This window comes from Condylura cristata, unplaced genomic scaffold (genome assembly GCF_000260355.1).
Source record: "Condylura cristata isolate star-nosed mole 26May11 unplaced genomic scaffold, ConCri1.0 scaffold00029, whole genome shotgun sequence".
Taxonomy (NCBI): Eukaryota; Metazoa; Chordata; class Mammalia; order Eulipotyphla; family Talpidae; genus Condylura; species Condylura cristata.
The window spans coordinates 10455066-10480829 of NW_004567130.1; the positions used below are offsets into that span (position 1 = coordinate 10455066).

Genomic DNA, 25764 nt, shown 5'->3' on the forward strand with positions numbered 1-25764 from the left:
TCTGTCCTCTTCTGTATTTTCATAACTATTTGAACTTTCTAATTTCTGCCTTTTCTCTCTGTGTGTCTATCCTTGTCTCCCATTTTTTTCAGTTGCTTAGGCTCAAGTCTTAGCTCATCTGAAAAGAGAACTCCACATTTTAAGCTTTTGGAAAACAGAGAATATATGTTTTACCCAAGGCAAAGGATCAGTTGTATTACTTGTTAGAATATATTTACCTGCTTTTTTAGAATGTTACCTGATCCAGATTTCTTTTTTGTTCCAGAAACTATCAGTGTAGACCAGACTGTGACTCAAGTTTTCCGTCTAAGACCTTATCAGGATGTTTATGTGAATGTTGTAGACCCTAAGGTATTTGTTCTGGACATGAATATCATTTGGGAATAATTAGCACCATTTCTCAACATTAGGTATCTAAAAATTTCAGTTACTTAAGTATAATACTGGACAATTAAAAATGTGATCATATATAAGTACCTTCAGTTACAGGTAGAGTATAGGTTGCATTTAAGCCTCCCTCCCCCTTTTAAAGTGTGTCTTTAAAAGATTCTGTATATCTTTGTTTATTGATATTATTTAGGGAAATAAAGCTCACAGCTCAATGACATGTTTGTTTACCAGAATTATTAGGATTACAGAACTGATACCTCTTTGCACTAACACCTGGAACAGCTGTTGTAGCATCTGTTATAGACTTCTTTATACTTGAAAATGGTCCTTTGGCAGGAGAAAATTCTATTTATCAATGTTTGACTTTCAAGTGGGCTTCTAATTTTTTTTTTTTTGGTCAAAAGATTTCTCTATTGTATGCCTATGCATTGTGGCAAGTAATGCAGCGAGGTATCTTTTACTATCCTTTTTAGGATGTGACCCTTGACCTAGTGGAATTAACCTTTAAGGATCAGTATATTGGCCGAGGAGATATGTGGCGACTGAAGAAAAGTTTGGTAAGTGGGGTCTCCCTGGTGGTAAAAGGGGTTGTCTCAGCACTATGAATCATCCTCAGCCACTGCAACACAAGTTTGATACCCAGCCAGGGAACTGACTCACATGACACAGCAGGGCTGTCCTGTCTTCTCTGCTGCTCCCCTCAGCAGTGTATTTCAGTGGATCTGCACCTTATGCTGTCTCTGGTGAACTCTCTTACCCCTTGCACCTCTGGCCTACACTCCAGTTCTTATATGTGTGAATAAATACAATCAATCTTCAGGGCTCTTGGTGGTGCACTGGGTTAAAGCACAGCACTATGAAGCTATCTCAGCCACTGTAGCTCAAGTTCGATCTGTGGCCAAGGAGGTGAACCACATGGCGTGGCAGACCTTTCCCTATTCACCTGCTTTCCTCAGCAGTGTATTTTAGTACATCTGTCTATTCTGTGCCCCACTCTGTCTCTGGTGAATCATCTCACCCCCCACCCACCCATACCTCTGGCCTGTACCCTAGTTCTATATGCATAAATAAACAAATCTTTAATAAATAAATCTTTAAAAAAATTTAAGTGATTACCCAATACAAGACAAGAAAGGTTGTATAAAAGTAGTTGACACTGTTCTAGAATCAAGGCCTTGTTGCTTCTAGAGGTTAGATTGCTTTTGGCTCTACACTCTTCCCATTTTCCTTACTCAGTTATTTTTTCAAAATGAGCATTTTCCACTTAAAATGATCAGTTCATTAGAACCATAAACTGGTACTGAAAGTTATCCTTATAGGAGTTTTTGAGTATTATAAAATAACAAATTATAAGTGGAATTTCCATATACTCATTCTTAGAAAAAAATATTTGTTCATTTTTTATTTGGTGGGGAAGCGTTCTGTTTTATAAAGTGAGAAATAAATGTTTTACATATAAGTGAGTATATAAAGGTAGGGGAAGGTAAGTGTATCAGTGAAGTTGAGCACACAGTCTTTACTATTCTACACTTGCAAACTCTTAAGAATTTACTGTTCTCCCTGCCCAGCAGGTTTCCCTATGGGACAGATTTATGACTCCCATGTGAGTTGAACTTTGGATTATTAAAAGAGATTAGAATGTCAAGAGACTTTTGTGACCTTTTTTATGGCCTTAATGTGTTATTGAATGTCTCTCTTTTCTCCCTTTAGGTCAGCACATGTGCCTATATCACACAGAAGGTGGAATTTGCTGGCATCAGGTAGATATTACATCACGTTTGACTTAACCACAAGTAAATGGGGGTAGGCTGTAGTGTAGTAACTGGTCTATATCAGGCATTAGAGGCATATGGATGCTCATATAGTAAAATACATAGCAACTTAAAATGCACTGCAGTACTCATAAATGAGTGGAAGTTATTGAAGCCACCTGGTATTCTGTAACAAAGGAGATATAAGTTTATAAGTTTACAACTGAGAAAAGCCTTAAATGACTATATTAATCAACTCTTCTCACTTTACAGATTAGGAAACAGATTTGGAAATAAAAACTAGCATAGCAGTTCTAATTTGCTACCTTTTAAAGTATATTTTACTTGTGATTATTAAAATTATTTCTGTATTTCAGTTTATGAATAGAGAAAGGACTTTTGAAATCCCTCTTAAAGACCAGCAGTTACATAGTGAAGCCTTCAAGCAGCACAAAATAGTGTAATTGAGATAAAAATGCTTCTTCCTAGAAGAAACTGTTGTTCCTAAAAGTTACTGTATAAATACAAGCATATTTACATCTGTTTGACTCACTTTTCATGACACTGATACTGACTGGTGGGTTCCAGTGATGCAGTGTAGACCTCCATTATGAAGTTCTGTCAGCTTCTGACCTAGCAAGAGAGTGATGATTGTTGCAGGAGTGTGGTCATTTTCTAGGTCAGTCATTCTATGTACATTTATTAGCCAAAATCTTTTTGTGAAGAACTTTCTTACCAACAACAAGGGCTATTTACACTGAATCATTGATCCTAAAAGTATAAAGGATTCACTTTTTTCCTAAGAGGGCATTTTAAAAAAAGATGTAGGGTCAAAATTCTTCAGAAAAAATCTTAACAACTAAAGCACAATCCAAGAAGTGACTTAAGTTTCTAGCAGAACAAGAAATGCCATTTGGCTCATACGTTCCAGTAAAAGCTAGTCTCTCCGAGGGGGCAGGCCAGAATCAGGAAATCTGTGTCCCCTGCTGCTGCACTGCCAGTGATTAGCAGCATGGTTGTTGAGGAGGTCAGGGAAATTTGGAGTCTACTCATCTGCCAAATGAAATGTTTGCTTTAGAATCTCTTTCTGTAAAGGACCATAGTAAATAGATGAGATTTCGGTTCTCATGGGTTTCAAGATTCTGTTGCAAATTATTGTCACTTCATGTGGAAATTGTTCTTAGTTGTGAGCCTTGCAGAAACAGGAGATGGGCTGAATTTGGCCTCCAGGCTATAGTTTGCCCTAAACCTTCTTTCCTTTTTAAGTTCTCCCTTTATATAACTATCTTTAGATACAAAGCATTAGATGGAGACTGAAACCCTGAGAAGATACCAGTCTTATACTTTGACAGATGTCCTAGTAGACTGCCACTACAGGCGTTGCAGATGTGGCTGCTGTGCCACGTGTGTGTCATTAGGTGACAGAGAGAAAGAGACTTGTCTATGTCCAGCGTTCTGACCTGTGAATCTTTGGATGACTGACAGTCTGACAGAGGGGGAAAACTGTCCTAATATTTTGCTCTTTCATGGTTAAATATAAGCCACATAGTTGCCTGCTGTTTTTATTCATAATCTTTCTATACTGAATAAAAGGTTACTTTCGTTTGCTAATTGCCTGAAGACACACAAATTGAGGGGAAATAAAAGATACCAGAGGCCCCCATATGAGGGAAAAAACTCAATTATTTTTGTAGTTAGAAGTTATTATAGTTTCTTTAAAATAAGCTTTTTAAACTGGTACTATAGTAAAAAGTTAAAGGCATATGAAAGAATTTCACTTTATGTCCCTGCCTCTGAAATAATCTCTTTCCTTAAGAGATTTAACACTTGATTTTCTTTGAGTAAATTCCCAATGTATTCTTCAAAACGCTAAGAAAATCCTAAAATGGGTATTTTAAAAATTAAAATTTTGAGGGCCCTCCCTGGTGGCACAGCGGGTTAGGATGCAGCACTACAAGCATCCTAGCCACAGCTGCTTCAGTGCGAGTTCGATCCCTGGCCCTGGAGGTGACCCACATGGCCCAGCAGACCTTTCCTGTCTCGCCTGCTGCTCTCATCAGCAGTGTGCTTCTTCGATCTGATCTGCCTGTTCTGTTCCCCACCTGTCTTTGGTGAGTCCTCTCAGTGAGCTGTATGCCCATTTGCTCTGTATGCATAAATAAATAAATCTTAAAAAAATTAAAATTTTGAGATAAAAATATTGCATTAGAATCTTACCTCTTAATAATTAGCACTTTATTTTTAAAAATTCTGAACTTTTAGAATCATAGTCTGTTTAATCTCAGTTTCATTTGAGACCTCATTTGAGAGTTCTCCAGATACTGGTTTTGGGACTACTAGAAAAAAAATTTTTCTTGAATTTAACCTAGACTTTTGGTCATGCTCCTATTGTAGTGTATAAAGGTGTTGAATTACAATGTTGTACATTAGAAACTTACATGATGTTGTTAATCGTGTTATTTCAATAAAAAAAAATTTGTTTTCTAATTCACACCCCATTGGGAGCCACACTGAATAATTCCTAGCACTGATTTCTCAACCACCCTGGAGCCGACCACTGTGGAGAATCAACATTAAGCCCCTTGGAACATCTAGTTTCCATGTTTTCCTGCAAAACCCACCCCACTGGAAGGATCTTCTGGGGTGCTTTCTGCCTTGAACTCTGATTATTTCATATATATCTGTAAAACTCGTCTGTAAATAATTTATGTACAAATTATGTGTATATAATGTTTTTTATTGAGATAATGTTGGTTTGTTAACATTATACATGACTTAGGGTTATAGGTTCACAACCCTTCAAAGCACCAATAATCCTCACCAATCTTTTGGGCCTTTTCACCTTTTTTGAACTCTGACTCTGTGGCAGTCATTATTTTAACATATTTCTCCTAATTATAGAATTAATACTGTCAAGAACCACCTCTTTGGCACATGCTACAGATGCCAGGCATATAACTAAATATTTTTGTCAATAATGCTTCTCATTGCAGACAATTTGAAAAATAAATTAAGAAGCAGAAAAAAATACATAATGTTACTTTTCAGAAGCAATCACTGTTACCATAGTAATAATAGTTGTGTCAAAATGTTTTTCTTCCCTTTTGACTTAAGGCCATATAATATGGACAGTTTGCATACTGTTAACAAAAAAAAAAAAATCCAAACTGTTTTCCTAATTTAAAAATACATATTCTGGAGAATTTGAATAATACAAAGAGTTTAAAGATTACAATGGGTATAACGAATGTTTAAAACCAACTGTCTACCTTGGTATAACTTTCCTATATTTTATTCTCATGCATAGACATACACACATGTGTCTCTCTTAGATTCTGTGTGTACTATTCCATGTTCTTTTCCATTTAAAAGCATGTAAAAAACAGCTGCCCTGCCCACTAGTGACTATACAGGTGTTTTTTTTTTAACCAAACTTTTCCCTTTACAAAGCAGCAAGCCATTCTCGTTCCACCTGTGACAATGTAAATACCTCCCTTTTTTTCTCCTTTTCTTAATAAGTCTATCCTTTCAAAATGTTAAAAAAAAAAAAAAGGCGGGGGCAGGGGATGTAACATATTTGACAAAGTTAGAACTTTTGGTAAACATAATTTTAGTGGTTCTTTCATATCCTATTGTATGGATAAACCACAACTTACTTAACTGATATGTCATTGCTGGGCATTTAAGTTGTTCAAAATTGTGTACCACAAATGACACTCAAGGACAGTGCCTGCAGGTCACATGACCTTCATCCTAGTCTAGGACTTGAACATGAGCCATATTGCTTATAGGAAGCTAAAAGTACTCTTAGGGTGTGCCCTAGGGTATGTAGATTTTGTACTTGCCTCTGTCAGTGACATTTCTTTCTCCCTTGAACCAGTCATAAAGAGAGATACTGCCTCAGAGCCATTCTTGGTTCCTTTTAGGGAAAGGATGATCTGCAGTTTTAGGAATGGGTCAGGATTGCACATGTTATATATAGAACCATTTCTATTGTAATAATCATAATAATATTTACAGTTTGCCAAGTCTTCTCATTTGCAGTATCTTACTGAATATAAGGTCTCTAGAAGATGGATAGGGCAGGATTCTCAGCCACACTTGCTGATTTTATTTTTCTTTTTAAACTGAGACTCAGGAAGATGGTCCCCTGACCTCCACAGGGACTACAGCTGCAGGAACCTAGCCCAGAGGGCCTCCTTCCCTGGATGCCTGTCCAGGCTAGTAGAGCTAGGCGAGCCAGTACACTTACCGTGACCTTGTTACAGAGGCCTGGTTTGATTGGTGCTTGGTAGCTTATATGTAGAATTCCTGATGGAACTCATAGGTCTTGGGAACACTGCCCCTCCTCACATGGGTAAAGATACAGAAGCGCCTTTCAGGTCAGACTTGGTGCAGTTGTCCACATCTCAGCAAAGGAGTACCAGGAAGCTTTCTCTCAGTGAGAGCAGAGCTGGGGTCCTAAGAAGCATATCTCAAAACCACAGGCTTGATCTACCTTCTTTCTTTTACAGACAGGAGGGAGACCCAGGTATGTTGATTAAATTGTCCACTGTTCCCCGGCCAGCCTGAGCTGTGACTCACGGTACCTAGTGTTTTCCTTACTTTTATCTTTTTTTTTTTTTTTTAATGATGGCAGATTGCTTAGTGCTGGACAGCAACTGCATTGGGATAAAGAGAGTGGGGGTGGTAGAAGAGAAGAGTTTGAGCAGTCATGTGAGGGATGATTACAAGATCCTAATAACAGCTCCCATTTCCTTTCCATGTTAGCATTTTGTGCTAATATTTACCATAGTTACAGCTATTGTTAATTTCTAGGGATATGACTGAAGTCCTAGGGATATGCCTGGTAAACAGTGGACAATTTGTCAACATACCTGGGTCTCCCATCTGTAGACCAAGCGCTGTCCTGAGCAGTTTTCCCATATTTGGCTTAATTGTCATCCCAGCGCTCTGGAAAGTAGGTCTCATCGTCTCATCTTTTTAGAGAAGAATGCTAAGCCTCACAGTTTCTTCCACGTGGCATTCAGTTAGGTTCTTGCTTGTACCCGTTTCAGTACAGTCTGGTCAGCACCAAAGGCAGTGCTCTTTATACTATCTATTTCACACTTCTAGAAAGTTGAGAAAGAAAGCACATCCAGCCCCCAAAATGCAGTTCCCCGTTTTCATGAAAAAAAAAAATTAAGAATTCCTTTATTGTAAAATTTTTGTTTTATTTATTCTTCGTAGAGCTGGGGTGTAGGCCAGAGGTGTGGGGGTTGAAAAGATTCACCAGAGATAGGTTGGGAGCAGAACAGGCAGAGCTGCCGAAATACATGGCTAAGGGGAGCAGTGGGCAAAACAGGAGGGCCTCCCTTGTGGCGCAATGGACTAAATCTCAGCACTATGAGGCTATCTATAGTCACTGCAGCTTGAGTTTGGTTCCTGGCCGGCTGCTGACCCACATGGCACAGCAGACCTCTCCTGTCTTGCCCACTGCTCCCCTCAGCATTGTACTTTGTCAGTCTGACTGTTCTGCCCCCCACTCTTTGTCTGTTGAATCTTCTCACACCCCCACACCTCTGGCCTGCATCCCAGCTCTTATATGCATTAATAAATAAATCTTTAAAAAAAAAACAAAACAGAACAGGAGAGGTCTGATGTGCCATGTGGGCCACCTCACTCCCTGACTAGAAATCAAACTCAGGTCCTCGCTGTGGGCTGTCCTGGGTCTTGAGCACTAAGACTCAACCCCTAGGCCACCAGGGAGGCCCTGTCATGAAAAGTTTTTTAGCAGAATGCTCTCTATCAAATAGAAACTCTGACCATTCATATCTCCTGACAGCTTGTTTTGCCATCCTCATGTTAAGATGGATTTTTGCTTTTGTTGAAACCCTTTAGATCAGAACTGGTATTAGCAAAATTGTTTATCAGTGCTTTTTAACTATTTTTGTGACATGGACCATTTTGAGATTTTTGACAAAGGTAATATATAAATTCTCTGCCTAGAAAATTTTGCATATCATTTCAGAGGATTCGTGGATTTCCTGAAGCCTGTCCTTAGACCCATATATCATTTGTGAACTAGATTAAAAGCTTCTTATTGTACAAATTCAGTATGATATCTGGATGTCTTGCCTGGCTGGGTCTTTTTGGGTGTAAGGTTCTTTGGTTTTGTTTTTTATTTATTTATTTATTTTTAAAGCAGATGTGGATCTATAGAGATTGAGCAATAGTAGAGTTCCCATATGTCCCCCCCCCCCAACAATTTCCCTCATTGGCATTTTGTTTTTGTGTGGTCCATTTATTATAACTTATTAACCCATATGGATACATTTTTATTTTTTTAAAGATTTATTTATGCATACAGAACTGGGGTACAGAGGCCAGAGGTGCAGGGGTGGTGAGAGGATTCACCAGAGACAGAGTGGGGTACAGAACAGGCAGATTGACAAAGTACACTGCTGAGGGGAGCAGCGGGCTGGTCAGGAGAGGTCTGCCACGCCATGTGGTCACCTCCAGGGCAGGCGGTATTCACACTCATGCTGAAGTGGCTTTAGCTTCTTAGTGCAGTGCTTTAACCCACTGCACCACCAGGGAGGGCCTTGATACATTATTATTAACTGAAGCCCATAGTTTTTCATGCTTTATGTTGTGTGTGACACACACACATTTACACACACACACACACACACACACCACCGGGATACCTCTGAACCATTACACACTTTCTTGTGTACTTTGTTCCATGCTTTGTACACTCTCCTTACCTCTCCCCAACTGAATGTCTGATTTGATTTATAGTTTGCCTGATATTTTTGCCTTTTTTTCTTGATTCCTTATATGTTCCCTATGTTCTATACGTGAAACCACCCAATATTTTTCTATTTCCTTCTGACGTATTTCAATGAGCATGATCCCTTCCAGCTCCATCCATGTTGCTGCAAATGGCATGAGTTTATCTTTTTTGATTGGTAATAATAATATTCCATTGTATACATATACCACATCTTGATCCAGCCATCTGTTTTGAGGCATTAGGTTGTTTTGAGGCATTTAGCTATTTTTTTTAAAGATTTTTTTATTTATGCATACAAAAATTGGAGTGTAGGCCAGGCATGCAGGGGTGAGAGGATTTATTAGAGAGAGCAGAAAAGGGGTACCTACAACACACTGCTAAGGGCAACAGTGGGTGAGGCAGGAGCAGTCTGCTCCACCATGTGGGTTAGCTCCCTGGGAGGAGATCAAACACTGATCCTCTCTGTGGGCTGTTGAGGTGGTGGTGCTGAGAATCCCTGCGCCAACAGGGAGACCTTTCTTAGCTATTGTAAATAGTGGCGCATCTTTTGGGTATCAGTAACAGTAGAGCAAACAATCCAAAAGTTGCTTCTATTTCTTCTTGGTTTATGTAAGACTTGTAATAATGTGTGTATGTGTGTGTTTGTGTTTGTGTGTGTGTGTGTGTGTGTGTATCCTTTCAGGGCACAGGCTGGTGAGCTATGGGTCAAGAATGAGAAGGTCATGTGTGGTTATATCAGTGAAGATACCAGGGTAAGATCTATGAAATGCTTTTGTTTTTTTTTTTGTTTGTTTGTTTTATTCTCCCATACCATTATGATTAAGCCCTGAAATTAAAATTGAAAAAAAAAAAAAACAGAAATAAGCAAAACCTGTATATCTTAAGATTGCTACTGTCCTCCCGTTAATAATATTTTCAGGAACCCTACAATTCTAATCTTCCACCGTTGGATCATTCCAGTTTGGGGTTGATTTTCATTTTCTGCTTGAGTTTAATCAGAAGATGCAGAGATAGAGTGTAGCTTATAGGCTTTTAAGCCCACTAATATATAACAAAAGTGAAGATTGTGTCAGTACTCATGAAGAGAAATCACTGCAAAGGTATCTCCTCCTTCCTGACTCTATTCTGGTTGGAAAAATCCACACTGAGCCACTGTGAACATCACCTGTGCTTATGAAGCCACCTGTCTGCTCTTTCTTGTTCCCATCTCTCTGCCTCCTCCCTTAACAGCAGTGTTTCTCAACTAGAGGTGACTTTTTGCCTCTCCAGGGAACTTTGGCAATGTCTGGAGACACTTTTGGTTGTCACAGCTGGGTTGTGTGGAGGATGCTGCTAAACATGTTGCAGTTTTTAGCACAGGCCTCTAGAGCAAAGAATTATCTGGCCCCAGATGCCAGTAATGTCGTGGGAGCTGTTGTGTGTATATTGTGGGATGTTTAGCATCTCTGGCTTCTCCTCACTAGATGCCAATAGCAGCCTCCACCCACAACCTTCCAAGTCATTACAGCTCAAAATACCCACAGATATTACCGCATGTTCCTAAGTGAGATTCATTTCTCTTAAAGGTAGACACTATTTAAATTTTATCTTTGTAGTATCCTGTTGTTTGCATTATGTTAATACATATATATTTATATAATTTCTTATTCTAAATAGTATTTTTTTTTGCATTTTGTTAAAGTAGAATAAAATTGTATGTAGCCTTTTTTAGCTGATTTTTTTTGTAACCAATGATACATTTTTTATTTTATTTTTTTAAAGATTTATTTACTTATGTATACAAGAACTGGGGTATAGGCCAGAGGTGTTGAGGGTGAGAAGATTCACCAGAGAGATTGGGGAGCAGAACGGGCAAGTCTACTGAAATACTCTGCTTGACAGGGCCAGCTGGCAGGACAGGAGAGGTCTCCTGTACCATAGATCACTTAGTCCCTAGCTGGGGATTGAATTCATGCTGCAGTGGCTGGCAATAGCTTAATAGTGTTGAGACATTACCCCCAGCACCTCCAGGGAGGCCCTCATTGAAGGACTTTAAATGAAGGATTGATACCAGTGTTTCTTTGTTTTTTAAAAAAATAATATAATAGTTTATTTTTCCATCATTTTGTGTGTTTTTCCATCTCAGTTGTAATCCCTGTGGGCTTCCCATAACCAAATCACCGTGTGCCATCACCATAGTCCAGTGCATTTCCCTCCCCCAACTGTTTTTGATCCCATTCCCCACTCCACCCCCATAAAATGTCTCTGGTATATAGCTGTTCATTATTATTATTTTCTTGCCTGGTCCATTATACTCCTGCTATGAGTGAAACCATCTGGATACCAGTGTTTTTATAAAAGCTTATTCAGTTGGATTTTATTGAATCAAAAGCATAAAGTAATAGTGACAAATTGATGTTTGTGATGCCACAAAAGGAGATCAACTTTTTTATCTCCCGTAGAAGTCCACCTGTAGGCAATTGATGGCTGCTGTGATGGTGTCACAATTATTGATGACCTAATGCTCTTTCTGGCCTCTGTTCTGTGTTCTGCCATCCTCAAAATTGGGCTTCTGTGATGCAGCTGGAGCTGCTGTAACTACATCCAGATTCTAGGCAGAGATGGGAGAAATACAAGAAAGACGAGGGGTGTCCCTCTAGCCACTTCCCTTCCTCTAAGCACACAGCACTTCCGTTACATCTTCCTAGCCAGAATTAAGTCACATATAGCTGTTAAAGAGGTTGAGGGGCCCCTTGCCTCCAGATAGAGCCAGTTTCTCATTATTTGGGATAAATGAGTCTTGAGTAGGCATCCATGGCACCTGCTGAGCTCCCCTGGCTCTGATGTAGATAGTTGTTTGTCAGGGCAAGAGTAGAAGCAGAGACACAAGTTAGGACGTTAGAAGACGGTGACGTACACCAGGGGGGAGACATAGCAATGAAAAAATGTGGGAGGCAAATTTGAGATATATTTCAGAGTAGAATTGACAGAATTGCTGATAACTTTGATGTGAGGAATGAAGGAAAGAGAAGCATTGGATAGTTGAGTGGATAGATGGTAGAAGTATGTATGAGCTAGGGAAGATTAGGGAGGGATAGGTTGAGGAAATGAAAAAACTTGATTTGTGAGATGCCTATTGGCCATGTGAATGGAGAAATCGGGGAGGCTGTTGAGTCTGGAACTCATTTTGGCACCTTGCCCATGTGCCCCACCTTCCGCCTTGTCCTTGTCTTGAGAACCATTCACTGTTCCTCAAAAATGCCACAGTCTTTCCTCACTGTCTTTGCATTCTGCTCTTCCTGGAGTGCTTAGGCCCTGCCTTCCCCCTGTCCCAGGTGACTCATCCATCCCCCAGCACACATCTCAGGCTCCTGCTTCCTGAAAACCTTCCCGGGTGGAAGTGGCCCACATAGCACCCTGATCTGTGCGTAAGTCAGCACTTAGCCCACTGTGGATGCCTTGGTGGATCATTTTGCTTCAGTGTCTTGCCACCTGGCCATAAGCACTGTGAGAGCTGTAAGAACAAGGGCCGTCTTTTACCTTCACATCCCAGAGTTGTCTGGCATGACTCCTGCATTTAGTATTTTCTTAAATGTTTGTCAACAGAAATTTTAGACTTTCTCCTCCAACTTAAGAATTCATAATCTGATTAATTAGCAGCATGAGACTTTAGTGTAAGAAAAAAATCAGCGTTACAAAGTTTAATTACATAACAAGACCTCTTTAGATAAACTTTATTACCTGTTTCATTACTTAGTTTTCCAGCCCACAAATATTAGATTTAAGAAATTGGAAGTATAGAAAGGGAGTATAGATGACTACAGTTTATTTTTACCTAGAAAAATTAAGGTAGATGTAATTGTTGCGTGAAGGAATGGATAGATGGTGGCGGTCAATAACAAAGCAAATGTCATGTTTAGGATCTAGGTATAAGGTATGTGGGTGTTGCTGTATAATTTTTTTCAACATTGTGTATATTTGAAAGTTTTTAAAATGAAATAATTCAAAAGTACCCCAAATTCTAAGTTAAGAATAGAAACATTTTCAGGCTAATAGAGATAGATGACTGTATAAATACTAAAATACAGAAAACATTTCTAACTAGAATGTAAGCTAGCTTTCTAGTTAAATAGCATTAATAAGAACCTTTCAAAGTACCTTTGAAAGACATTCAAAAATAAGAAATGATTGATTTGCTTAAGAAAAAAAAGGAACACAAAATAGCTCATTTAAAAGTGAGCAAATGGCTTTAATAGACATTTTTCCGAAAAAGTATACACATAGAAGATATACAATTGGTCAATAAATGCAAGAATAGATACTTAGCACTATTTGTCACTAGGGAAATGTAAATCAAGACCATGATAAGGTAACACCTCAGACTCACTAATATGACTATAGTCAAATTTAAATTTTTATAAAGAAAAATAACAAGTGTTATTTTTGGATGTGGAAAAAGTGGAACCCTCTTAAATCCCTGGTGGGAATGTAAAATATACAGCCATTGTGGGGCATTTTGGCAGCTCCTCAAAAAATTAAACATTGAATTACCATAGGACCTAGCAATCCCATTCTTAGGTGTATACCAGAGAGAATTGAAAATATTTATGTTCACACTGAAACTTATGTGACATACACATCTCCGTGGCCGTATTGTACATAATAGCCAAAAAGATGATACTACCCAAAATGTTCATCAGCAGATCAAAGTAAAGCCACACAAGGAATGTCACTTAATTAAAAAAGTAATGATTATTGCAACAACAAGCATGAAGGAAACCAGTTATAAAAGAAGTGTTCACAGTAGACAGATCCCATAGAGACAGAAAAGGACATTAGTGGTTGCCAGGGGAGCGGTTAGAAGGGAGTTACTGCTAGTGGGTATGTGGTTTCTTTTTGGAGTGGAAATATTTTGGAATTAGATAATGGTGATGGCTGCATAACATTGTGAATATGCTAAAAGTCCTTGAATTGAAGATGCTAAAATAGCAAGTTTTGTTGTATGAATTTTATCTTTAAAATTTTTAAATAAAAAAAAATGGAAGGGACCAGCAGGAGGATAATTTAAATATAACAGTAACTGAAACTTTTATAGTTTCAGAGTAGAGAACATTTAGAGAAACTGTCAAACCCATAGCTAAAAATAATGCTTTATATATTTATGTACCTATTTTATAAATATGGAGTTATGCAGATCTAGAAATATATATTTTAATCAACTTATGAAAATGTAGTTTTCATACAATAAAACATTCATTTTAAATGTGTATTTTGTTGAATTTTGACTAATGTATATAATACCACCACTGTAGTCAAATAGAGAACATTTACATTGCTTAAGAATCCCTCTTTGCAGCCAAAGGTCTGCTTCTATCTCTAGAATAATTTTGCTGAAAGGTTTAGCTTTTTAAAAGTTAAGCTTTTTTTGGGTAATAGGCACGGTGTGATAACATACATTGGACATACACTGTACTAAAACATTTACTATCAAACAGTGTTACCTCAATTTAAAAGTGTTAGCTTTAAAAATTACAAGAATATTGCTTGTTTATTTTAAAAAAATGTAGACCATATTCCTGTTCAATTTTTTGAAATGTTTCCCAATTTAGAGATAGGCAAAAAGAAGCAAATTCTCTCATAGTGCTAATCACCAGGATGATCACAGTTAACATATTGAGAGAGATATTTCTTTCAAGTCTTTGCATTTCTGTGTGTTTGAGAGTTAGAGAGAATTTATTGAGTGCTATTATGCCCAGAGACTTCTGTCTTTAAGGAATGTGGTCGCCAATAAACCAGTGGTGTGTCAGAGATTTATATTTTGCTTGCCATCATTGAGGCAAAAGGAAGGATTGGGAAAGGGACTTTGTGGTAAAGCACACCACCCAGAAATCCACTACGACTTCTCCTGATGGCATTTTGGGTACAGAAGGTGCACAATATGCATCTCGGTTTTCTAGGCGGGCGACTCATCAACTGGCACATCCTAGGCCAGTATTTTGCATGTTTTTATCCTCTACTAGAAGCTCCTCAATGCCCAGCATGCCAGGGATGAAGCTTGCTTTTTGAAATCCCTTGTTACAATGAGAAAAATTCTTCCATCAATGCTGTGTGTGTAGAGGGGGGCTTGGAGGTAAGAGAACTGAAATATACCATGACTATCATTTAAAAATGTGCAGTTCAATAATGTTCAGTCTCTCTACATTGTTGTCAGAAGGCCCATAGGAAACAAAAAAAAGGCCCACACAACTTTTATATCTTAAAATCACAAAGTGCATACACCTTTGCTTTTATTTTAATATATAATTATTTTAATTCAATTAAGGTAAGCAGCTTATGGTAACAGGAAACAATACAACAGTTTCCATGTTGCTAAATCAATTTCTAAGAGTGTGATAGGTGGGCCCTCTCTAGTGGCACAAGGGCTTGAGTCTTAGCACTACGAAGCTATCTGCAGCCATTGCAACATGAGTTCAGTCCCCAGCCAGGGAGCTGACCCACATGGTGCAGCAGACTTTTTCAGTGAATCTGTTTGTTCTGTTCCCTGCTCTGTTTCTGGCAAATCCTCTGACCTCCCCGCACCTCTGGCCTACACCCCAGCTCTTGTATGCATACATTTTAAAATATATATTTAAAAAACAATAAGAGTGATAGAATTTTTTACTTTCATAGCCTCCTGCAGCTCAGTACTTGAACATGAGGATTTCACATATCTGTCGAACAGTTTCTATTTACTGCGCCATTGTTTTTAATGGTTATATTTTTATTTATTTCAGGTGGTGTTCCGTTCTACATCGGCTATGGTTTACATATTTATTCAGATGAGCTGTGAAATGTGGGATTTTGATATTTATGGTACTGTTCGATAGTGTTTGATAGTGCTGGTTATAACTCCACTGGAAAGAATTTTCTGGTTTTCCCTTGCATTGGTGTCATTTTACGCTAAGCTCTTGACATTTTGTAAAAATATGTCCTGATATCTTTGCAAATCCTCAAGTGCTGAAATCAATATTAATATGTATGTATAATGAATTCCATGAAATGCTGTATTCATGGAAAAGCTGACCTCTTGATCTTTAATTATTCTATGAGTTCACATAGGATGGAAAGTCAGAGGAGTCTAAGGTAGAAACCAATACTTTTTGGGATACCGTTCATTTCTCTTCCTGTCCACTCCTGGAAATCTCCATGTTTGTCTCATTTATTAGAATTATTATATTATGAGGCGAAAACAGTGAAGCTGCTGTGAGGTGTGGATACTGTGTCCAACAACCAGCCTCATGGTATGCAATTCAAATTGGTGTTTAGCAAATTGCAAATTAATTTTTGCTGGGGGTGATCAGTCACTCAAGAATAGCAGGAACTGCAAATGATTATTCAGTGAATGCCCAGGGTCTCCAACATCATCTAGCAAAGTTTAAGCATCACCCTAAAATAATCATGTTTAGAGGTTAGGTGGTTCTCTCATTCTGAGGATAGAACCTGGTTTTTATCACTCAAACATTTTCAAGCTTGAATTTTGCTTTGGAGTCATGCCTGTTATTCTGAGTGAGGCTTTGTCTCCCTGTTCTGAGATATAGCAATATAGCAAGACCCACTTTCTTTTTCACTGGTCTATTCATTTAAGAGAAGAAATTGTAAGCAAGAAATAAAGATCATTCTCATTTTCTTACTGTTTCTTTTCAGGAGATCTATATTTTGAGAAAGCTGTGAATGGTTTCCTTGCTGATCTTTTTACCAAGTGGAAGGTATGTGTCTTTTTGCACCAAATCTCCTTGATTTTTTTTTAAAGACTTATTTATGCATATAGAGCTGGGATATAGGCCAGAGGTACAGAGGCAGTGAGAGAATTCACCAGAGACAGAATGGGAAGCAGAACAGGCAGATCAACAAAATACACTGCCGAGGGGAGCAGTGGGCGAGACAGGAGAGGTCTGCTGCCATGGCTGGGGATCAACTTCCAGGGCTGGGGATCAAACTCGCACTGAAACAGCTGCGGCTCACTTGTAGTGCTGTGCCCTAACCTGTTGCGCCACCAGGGAGGTCCCCAAATCTTGTTGATTTAAATCTCAACTCATTACTTAATGCAGATTTTAAAAGTATATTTTCTTTTTTTTTTAATACTGTGTTTCTATTGATCTGTCTTTAACTGAGATGTATTAGATAAAGCCTAAATTGATAAAACTCATTTAAATTATCTTAATCACCAGAACATGATAAAGGCCGTTTATGAAAAACCAACAGCTAGTGGTCAAGCTGAGTGATGTAAGACTGAAAACCTTTCCCCTTAAAGCCAGAAACAAGATAAGTACATTGGTGGTTGCCAGAGGAGCCGGTAGAAGGGAGTTACTGCTAGTGGGCATGTGCCAGTGTACTGGCAGTTCTACCCAAAATAGCTGCACAAGAAAAGGAAGTAGAAGATATCCAATATTGTGAAAGAAGTAAGCCTGTCTCTACTCACAGATGATATCCTTTATGTAGAAAATCCTTAAAATCCACAGAAACTAGTAGAGCTAATAAGTGAACTCAGAAAAGTTATAGGATGCAAAATGAACAGAGTTAGTCATGTTTTAGCAACAATGAACAAGTCAGAGGAAATTAAAAACTAAATTAATTTTTCAAAAGGAAATTCTGTTTACAAGAGCATCAGAGAGAGTAAAGTTCTTTGGACTAAGGTGTGCAAAATTTGTATACCATTTATGAACCATTGCTAAAAGAAATTAATGAAGACCTAATTTGATGGAAACCAACCCATGTTTCTGAAAGACTTAGTGTTAAAATGGCAGTACTACCCAAAGCAAATCAGAACAAATATATATAGTCTCTAACCAACTTTCTTTGACCTGTTTTTGTTTTTTTTTCCCCCCAGAAATGTCTCTGAAACTTAAGTGGAATTGTAAGGCATCTTGAATAGCCAAAACAATCTTTTAAGAAATGAACGAAGTTGGAGGACTCTTACTTCCTAATTTTATAACTTACTACAAATTCAAAGCAGTCCAAACATTATGGTACTGGCATAAAGATAGATACACAGAATAAAACTGAGCATGCAAAAGTCAGCCCTTGAGGGAAAAACACAGTCTTTTCAACAAATGGTTGAGACAACTGAATATTCATATACAAAAGAATGAATTTGGACCTTTCACATCATATGCAAAAATTAACTCAAAATGAATCAGATCTAAATAGAAGAGATGTTTGAGGGCACACTATGTAGTAGAAAAGAGTGGAGTTTGGATGAAAGCAGACTGAGTTCTGCTTTGATTAGATTTTTTAATCTTGGAGAAGTATATAATGTCTGTCTGTATTTCTTTATCTGCAAACTAGAGGTAATAGTAATCCCTACCTTTTAAAGTATTTTAAAGTGTCTACATGTAGTAAGGTCTCAGTAGGATCTAAGTCTCTTGGAACCTAAGTTCCATTTTCCTTTTTCAGCAATGTGGCATCAGTGGCCTTCAACTCTAAAGAAATATAAACAGATGCTTGTCGTCAGAGAACTTGTAGACCTGAGAAGGTTGGATCTGTGTATCTGGAACAACAGTAAACCATGTGTTTCAGGGGTTGCTTTAGAATTTGGCTTGGAAGGTTGAGGAAGCTTTGAAAGGTTGTAAAGGAAGACAGAGAGTGCGTTTCAGATAAAGAGCATGAACAAAGGGATGAAAAGGGCATGAGTGTTAAGGATGGTCTTAATTGATGCACAGAGGGCTTCTGGGGGATAAATAATAAGATTGGATTAGAGGGATAGGGTCAAGTCAAGCCAGGCAGTTTGAACTCGATTTAATAAGAAGTGGGACTTGTAAGTGCGCTTGAGTAGAGGGTCAATGTGATGAAAGCTGAAAGCTGGGGAGAAGTTGAGGCAGAGTAGTTTATAGTCAGGGGCAATTTGGTGAAGGGTCAGTCTAGAAGTAAGCCCACCAGCTAGGAGACTTCTTTAGTCCTGCAGCTGAACAAGGGAAAGAAAGCCTATGTGTCTGTCTGTGTATGGGGCATGAAGGAAAATGCACAGTAGGGACTGTTTTAGAGGTGGGCCAAACAGATGGTCACCCAGGGTCACATAATGGCTATTTCAGTCCATAGAAAACCTTCATATAGGTGTTTCCTAGCCCAAGATCCTGTGTGTGTATGTTTGATTAACTATAGGCATAAAATAACGGCATAATCATTAGTTAGTAGGACTTTACTATTAGGATTTCTTTTTCAAAATCAAGTACTTAATTTTAAAGCAAGAGCTTGAACATGAAATAATTTTCTGTAACTACCCTGTATTGATTTAGTCAAATAGGTGAAGTTTGTTTATTCCCCCTAGATTCTACTTTGAGTAACTTGCAGCTCAAATTGTGGGTAGCACAATTGAGTAGGGGAGCTTATGAATTCATTTCTGAGTCTAAATAATGGCAGTTAGTGCTCCTAATTAACATTTATTGAGTAATTTGACATATCGGGTATCATGTGTTTTATCCATACTTTCTTTATTAACTTCATGTCCCTGTTACATTGGCAGGAAAAGTACAACAAAAGTATTGACTTGCCCATAGTCAATAGTCTGTAAAAGCAGTGTGAATATTGTAGTCCTGCTCCATCTCTTTATTCAGAGCTAACCTGAGGACATAACCCCCGTGCTGTCCTATGTCTGTAATCCCCAAGCCATGTCATTACTGCTGTATGTTATCTCTTCCATCACGTATGAGTTGAGAGACCGCAAGAACTCATTGTAAGGCATTTTCCCTATATATCACTTATACCAAAATTAGATAAGTTTGGAGCTGAGTTTGGAGCACTGGGAGTCCAGTAAATTAGTTGGTGACTAATAAAGGTCTACTCTTTCCTCACACTTGGCTTTTGGTACCATGGCTTGTATTTAGGAATTTTTGCCCACTTGAGATATATCCATAGAACACTGTATGAACGTGCACAGAGTTGCATATTTACATGTTAAATGCTGAATTGCATAGTCACTAAGTACAGTGTTGCATATTTACATGGTGCATGCTGAATTGTAAGTACAGTTACGTTAGAAATGGTATTGGTTAGTGTAAGCTGTTGTCTTTAAAGGCCCAAGAGAAACTGAAACTGAGCTTGCTGGCTCACTGGTGCAAGCCAAATTCCATGCCATCTGTAAACATCCTACTTCTAGAACATTGATTCCATGGAAATATTTATTCTCACAAATCCCCTCCTCAGACAAAAGGTAATTCATTGCTTTCATTTTACCTGTGCATCCCAAACAGCCCCCACCCAGTTCTCCATGACAGTGGTAAGATGATAATTATACCCACCACCATGGATTTTGTTCTTATTTATTAAACTACATAGTTCAGAAAAATTAAAAATCACTAAAGAGGCACAAATCATGATCCTCTAATGCTGAGCTCACCTGTTTCATGTCAAGTCAAGAGCTAGGGGATAGCAACCCATACTATACTTGTGATTTACAGTTCTGAAAACACTGTCCACATTCCTGAGACTTTAGGTAACTTGCCCAAGGTCACATAGTGGTAAGTTTCAGATCCGGGACTCAGTCCAGGTCTTCGGACTCTCAGCCATGCTCTGTCCACTGTTGTGTAACCTACAATTACATGGCATCCAATAATGTGTACCACTGCTAAACCTAGGATTTATATATTCATGTAGGCTGCTTCAAAGTGATGAAAATAAAATAAAACTGAGTCCTCTTCTCTATTCATGTCTAGGAGAAGAACTGTAGTCATGAAGTGACAGTGGTCCTATTTTCTAGAACTTTCTATGATGCAAAATCTCTTGGTAAGTCTCCTACAGTTATTTTTTGATGAGCTCCTCCCATTCCCACCCCATCCCAAACCGTGTCATTTTTTTCCTTTGCATTACTTTATCTTTCTCACTTGCTCTGTTATGATGACGGAGCAAAAAAGAAAATAGCAGTCCTTTAGTGGAGAAGTCTGTGGACTATGATTCATCTTAAAACCAACTTAGTTTTTTAGATATATAATTATCCTTTCCTTTTTCTGATGCAAATCTGCAACCCAAAATTGTAGTGGAGAAACTGAATTTCTCTTTTAAATCTGATCTACATGCTTCATTTTCTCTTGTTCAGATGAATTTCCTGAAATCAGCCGAACTTCAATTCGTCAGGATCATAAAGGTCGATTCTATGAAGACTTTTATAAGTATGTTTGGATGCTTCACTATGTCTGTCTGTCTCTCTGCCTTCCTTCTTCTTTGTTGTTGTTTTCTTCCCTAAAAAAGGATGACTTTTTTATTTTGGATTTACTGAATAGTGAATAAAGTTTATAGAGAATTTAAAAAGAGAGTAAGAGTTCCCATATGCCCTTCACCTAATTTTTTAAAGATTTATTTATTCATACAGAACTGGAGTACAGGCCAGAGATGTGGAGAGGATTCACCAGGGACAGAGTGGGGAGCAGAACAGGCAGATCGATGAAGTACACTGCTGAGGGGAGCAGCAGGCAGGTCAGGAGAGGTCTGCCATGCCATGTGGATTTCCTCCGGGGCAGGCGGGGATTGAACTCATGAGGAAGTGGCTTACGCTTCTTAGTGCAGTGCTTTAACCCGCTGCGCCACCAGGGAGGGCCGCCCTTCACCTAATTTTTCTGTTAACATTTTCAAACATTTCTCATAGTCAAAACTGAAATTAGCACTGATATGTTACTGTTAGTTAAATGTCAGGCTTTGTTTTCACATTTTATCAGTTTTTATACATAGTTTTTTTTTTCTGTTTCAGAATAGTTCAGTGTACCACACTGCATTTAGACTTTCTAAAGATTTATTTTTATTTATCTATACATACAAGAACTGGGGTGTAGGCCAGAAGTGTGGAGCAGGGGCAGGAATGAGATTCACCAAAGACAGAGTGGGGAAAAGAACAGGTAGAGCTACTGAAATACACTGCTGAGGGAGCAGTGGGTGAGACAGGTGAGGTCTGCTGCGCCATGTGGGTCAGCTCCATGACCAGGGATTGAACTTATGTCACAGAGTTTGGTGATAGCTTAATATTGCTGAGACTAACCCCTGAGCCACCACTTTCTAAACCTTTTACTTTTATATATATATATATATTTTTAAATTTATTTATTTATGCATTCAAGAAGGTGAGGTACAGGCCAGAGGTGTGGGGGGGTGGGGGTGAGAGGATTCACCAGTGACAGAGTAAGGAACAGAACAAGCAGACTGACTGAAATACACTGCCAAGAAGAGCAGCAGGTGAGACGGAGAGGTCTGCCTCACCATGTGGGTCACCTTTGTGGCGGGGGATCGAACTCATACTGCAGTGGCTGGTGATAGCTTTAGTGCTGCTCTTTAACTCCTTGCACCACCAAGAAGGCCCCTAAACTTTTGATTGTGACAGATTTCAAGCTCACAGAAAAGCATAAATAGTTAATGAACCCATATTCCCAACAACTTGATTTAGCAGTTATTTTACCATCTTTGCTTCATCTGTTTTTTGACTAAATTTTATTTTACAATAAACATAGGTATTATGACATTTTGTTTCTATGTGTTTCTAAAGAATAGGTCGTTTTTATATATAATCATAAGGTTATCACATTTAACAAAATTAGTAGTTGTATAATGTCCAGTATCTAGTACATCCTCACTAAAATCTGTCTCTAAAATGAATTCTTACCTTTGGTCTCAAATCTAAATCTTATGCTGAAACTAAAGCAATTTCCCTTTTCCTTTACTTTTGATTTAAAGAATTTGGGTCAGTAGTCCTGTAGAACAGTTCTCTAACTGGAGTGTGCATGTGAACCATGCCCTGGGGTCCTGCGGCCATGCTGGTTCTAAAGAGTTCAGGGGCTGGGGATGGGCCTAAGATTCTGCTTGTTTAGCTAGTGCCTTATTTACTCATTTTGCTGGTCTTTCAGTAGGAAGGCAATAGAAGACTGCTTCTGGATTTGTGTGATTGCATCCCATGGTGGTTTTTATTTATTTTCTGCAAAACAGAGATAACAACTGGACAATTTTGCTGCATCCTAGGAAAGCTGTGTGGTATCTAGAAACATTTTTTTTAAAGATTTATTTATGTATTAAAAACTGGGGTACAGGCAGAGGTGCAGAGGGCGAGAGGATTCACCAGAGACAGAGTGGGGAGCAGAACAGACGGACTGACTGAAATACACTGCTGAGGGGGAGAGGTCTGCTGTGTCGTGTGGGCCTCCTCCCTGACCAGGTGCTGCACTTTAACCTGCTTCCCACCAGGGAGGGCCCTCTAGAGACATTTTTTTTATTGTTAAAATGGCAGAGGTAGGTGGATGGGAAAAGGGAGGTTTGTAACTGCCGTCTAGTGGATAGAAACCTGACACATTACTAAACAGCCTGCGACACCAGGACAGCTGGCACCCCTTACCCCCAGCACAGTCACTTGGCCCAAAATGTCAGTGGGGCCAGGTCTCCAGAGACATGGCTAGATTTCCACTGAACCTTTTTAATAAGACCTCCTCGCTGATGCCCTGGACTGCACATCAAATCCCCACAGGGTACACATCAGTCTGGCTGTCCCAACAGTAACCACTGACTAAGGAGACAGTTTGTGAGACAATGGAAGCATACCAGGTGCTACCAGAGTGGGCTGCTTGAATGCCTGGAACTGCAGGACCTTGACTTTACATTCTCAGGAGCATGGAGAAATGTAACACACAGTTATTGCTACTTCAGGTGGAGGCTAGACTAGACAGACATCAGAGCAGACTTTAAAAACCGTTTGCTTTTCAGAAGGCATTTTATTCCTGTCTACTAGTACAAAAGCATTTCTGTTTAAGTCAAAACCAACCCATTAGAAAATAGACACATTTCACCACCTCTGGCTTCACCTGTTATCACCCTGAGGGATTGCTGTAATCATTACCCTATCACTAGCTCAGTCTGGTTCCTTAGATTGCTTCTTTCTAGGAACTCCTTGATGTTTCTCCTCCGACCTCAGACTTGGAAATACAGTGTGTCTCTGTTTTACAGTGACAGTTTACTATGTAGGTTTTGTTTTGAGTGACCACTCTGTTCCCCACCACTGTACACTGTCACCTGGAGTCATAAGCATGTTTCTTTGTAGTTAGTTCCTTGATGAGTATCAAGCTAGCACCAAGTGCCAACTTTTTTTCCTTTTTCACTTTTGTAACATCATTCCTAAAGAATAAAAGATGATCAATAAATTTTTTTTTAAGATTTATTTATTTGTGCGTACAGAACTGGGGTACAGGCCAGAGGCTCAGGGGTGGTGAGAGGCTTCACCAGAGACAGAGTGGGGAACAGAACAGACAGATCACAGAAGTACACTGCTGAGGGGAGCAGCGGGCGGGTCAGGAGAGGTCTGCCACACCATGTGGTCACCTCTGGGGCAGGCGGGAATCGAACTCATGCGGAAGTGGCTTTAGATTCTCAGTGTTGTGCTTTAACCTGCTGCGCCACCAGGGAGGGCCCTGATCAGTAAATCTTTTATTCTTTTATAACTATAATTATTTTCTTTTTTTTTCCTTCAGAAAAGATAAGCTCTAAAGAGTGACCAAGGTTGTAGTTTGGAGGAAAAGTTTCTCATTGAATCTTAATATCCATTTATTTTTCTAAAGAGAGTAGATGTTTTCTCATGGTTATTGATCTTTTTATTTTTGGTGATTTGTATATTCATCTTATTGCCCATTTTTTCATCTTCTGTGTTTTTTGTTTTACCCTTGGCCTGACTTTGTAATCTAAGGAGAACTGTGGTTTTATTTATTATTTATCATTATTACTTTTTATATCCTTTTAAAACTGAGGTATGTTTCTTTGGATCATTCTCTGCTTTTTTTTTTTTAATTATAATTGTTTATTTTTACATTATTTTGTGTCTTTTTTCCATCTCAGTTGTAATCCCTCTTTCTCTGCTTTAACTCATTTTAAAAAATGGGATCATTTTTTGTTTGTTTTGTTATTAATAATATAAAATTTTCTTAGGTAGACTAATATTGTTAACCAGCTGTGTTCTTTTTCTTTAGTAATGTGTTAGCTATTGGGGGGACTTAGACATGGGATTTGTTGATTAATGGAAATGTGTATTTTTCTTTTTATATTTAATTTTTTGGAATGCATGAGCATGACTCTAAAATTTATAGTTACAGAGGTAGAGAGTAAATGTATTCCTACTTACCGCTTTTCAGTAACCTTGTTTTCTGACCAAGATATATTGATCAGATACATAGAATAGAACATACAGAGGGTAGAGCCCTGCACTGTGAAATTAACTGTAGCCGCTTCAGCACAAGTTCGATCCCCATCAGGGGTGACACACAGGGTGCAGCAGACCTCTCCTTTCTTACCCGCTGCTCCCCTCAGCAGTGTATATCAGTAGATCTGCCTGTTCTGCTCCCCACGCTGTCTCTGGTGAACCCTCTCACTGCCCCTACACCTGTGGCCTGTAGCTTAGTTCTGTATACATAAATAAATAAATCTTTTTTAAAAAAACATATACATGCTTTTTTTTTTTTTATGTAGGCATACAAGAACTGGGGTGTAGACCAGGGGAGTGTGGGAGGGGGGTGAGAGGATTCACCAGAGACGGAATGGGGAGCAGAACAGGCAGATCTACCGAAATACACTACTGAGGGGAGCAGCAGGTGAGACAGGAGAGGTCTGCTGCACCCTGTGTGTCACCCCGTTGGCCGGGGATTGAACTCATGTGGTGGTGTGGCTGGCAGTAACTTGATAGTGCTGAGACTTTAACCCCCATGCCAATAGGGAGGCCCATGCATGTTGTCTTTTAGAACATTTCGTATAGAATACCTAATTGTAATTCAGTGTGTGAAAGGGTCTCTATGCTTGTGCAGCACTGATCATTAATACAATCTCAAGACAATTTTAAAAGTTTTTAATTTCAATCATGCGACTTCTGATGGGATTACATTT

General features: G+C 38.8%; 1 protein-coding gene across 7 annotated transcripts in view; it reads left to right on the top strand.

Moving 5' to 3' along the window:
* DEPDC5 (DEP domain containing 5) overlaps positions 1–25764 on the top strand; it is a 105284-nt gene that overhangs the window by 3976 nt on the left and 75544 nt on the right. For all 7 annotated transcript variants that reach the window (XM_012731085.1, XM_012731083.1, XM_012731084.1 and 4 more), the window contains exons 5-12: positions 266–351; positions 864–947; positions 2101–2150; positions 9602–9671; positions 15672–15750; positions 16582–16643; positions 20586–20655; positions 20966–21038. In XM_012731085.1, the coding sequence (XP_012586539.1) occupies positions 266–351; positions 864–947; positions 2101–2150; positions 9602–9671; positions 15672–15750; positions 16582–16643; positions 20586–20655; positions 20966–21038 (574 nt within the window). The remainder of the gene's footprint in view (positions 1–265; positions 352–863; positions 948–2100; positions 2151–9601; positions 9672–15671; positions 15751–16581; positions 16644–20585; positions 20656–20965; positions 21039–25764) is intronic.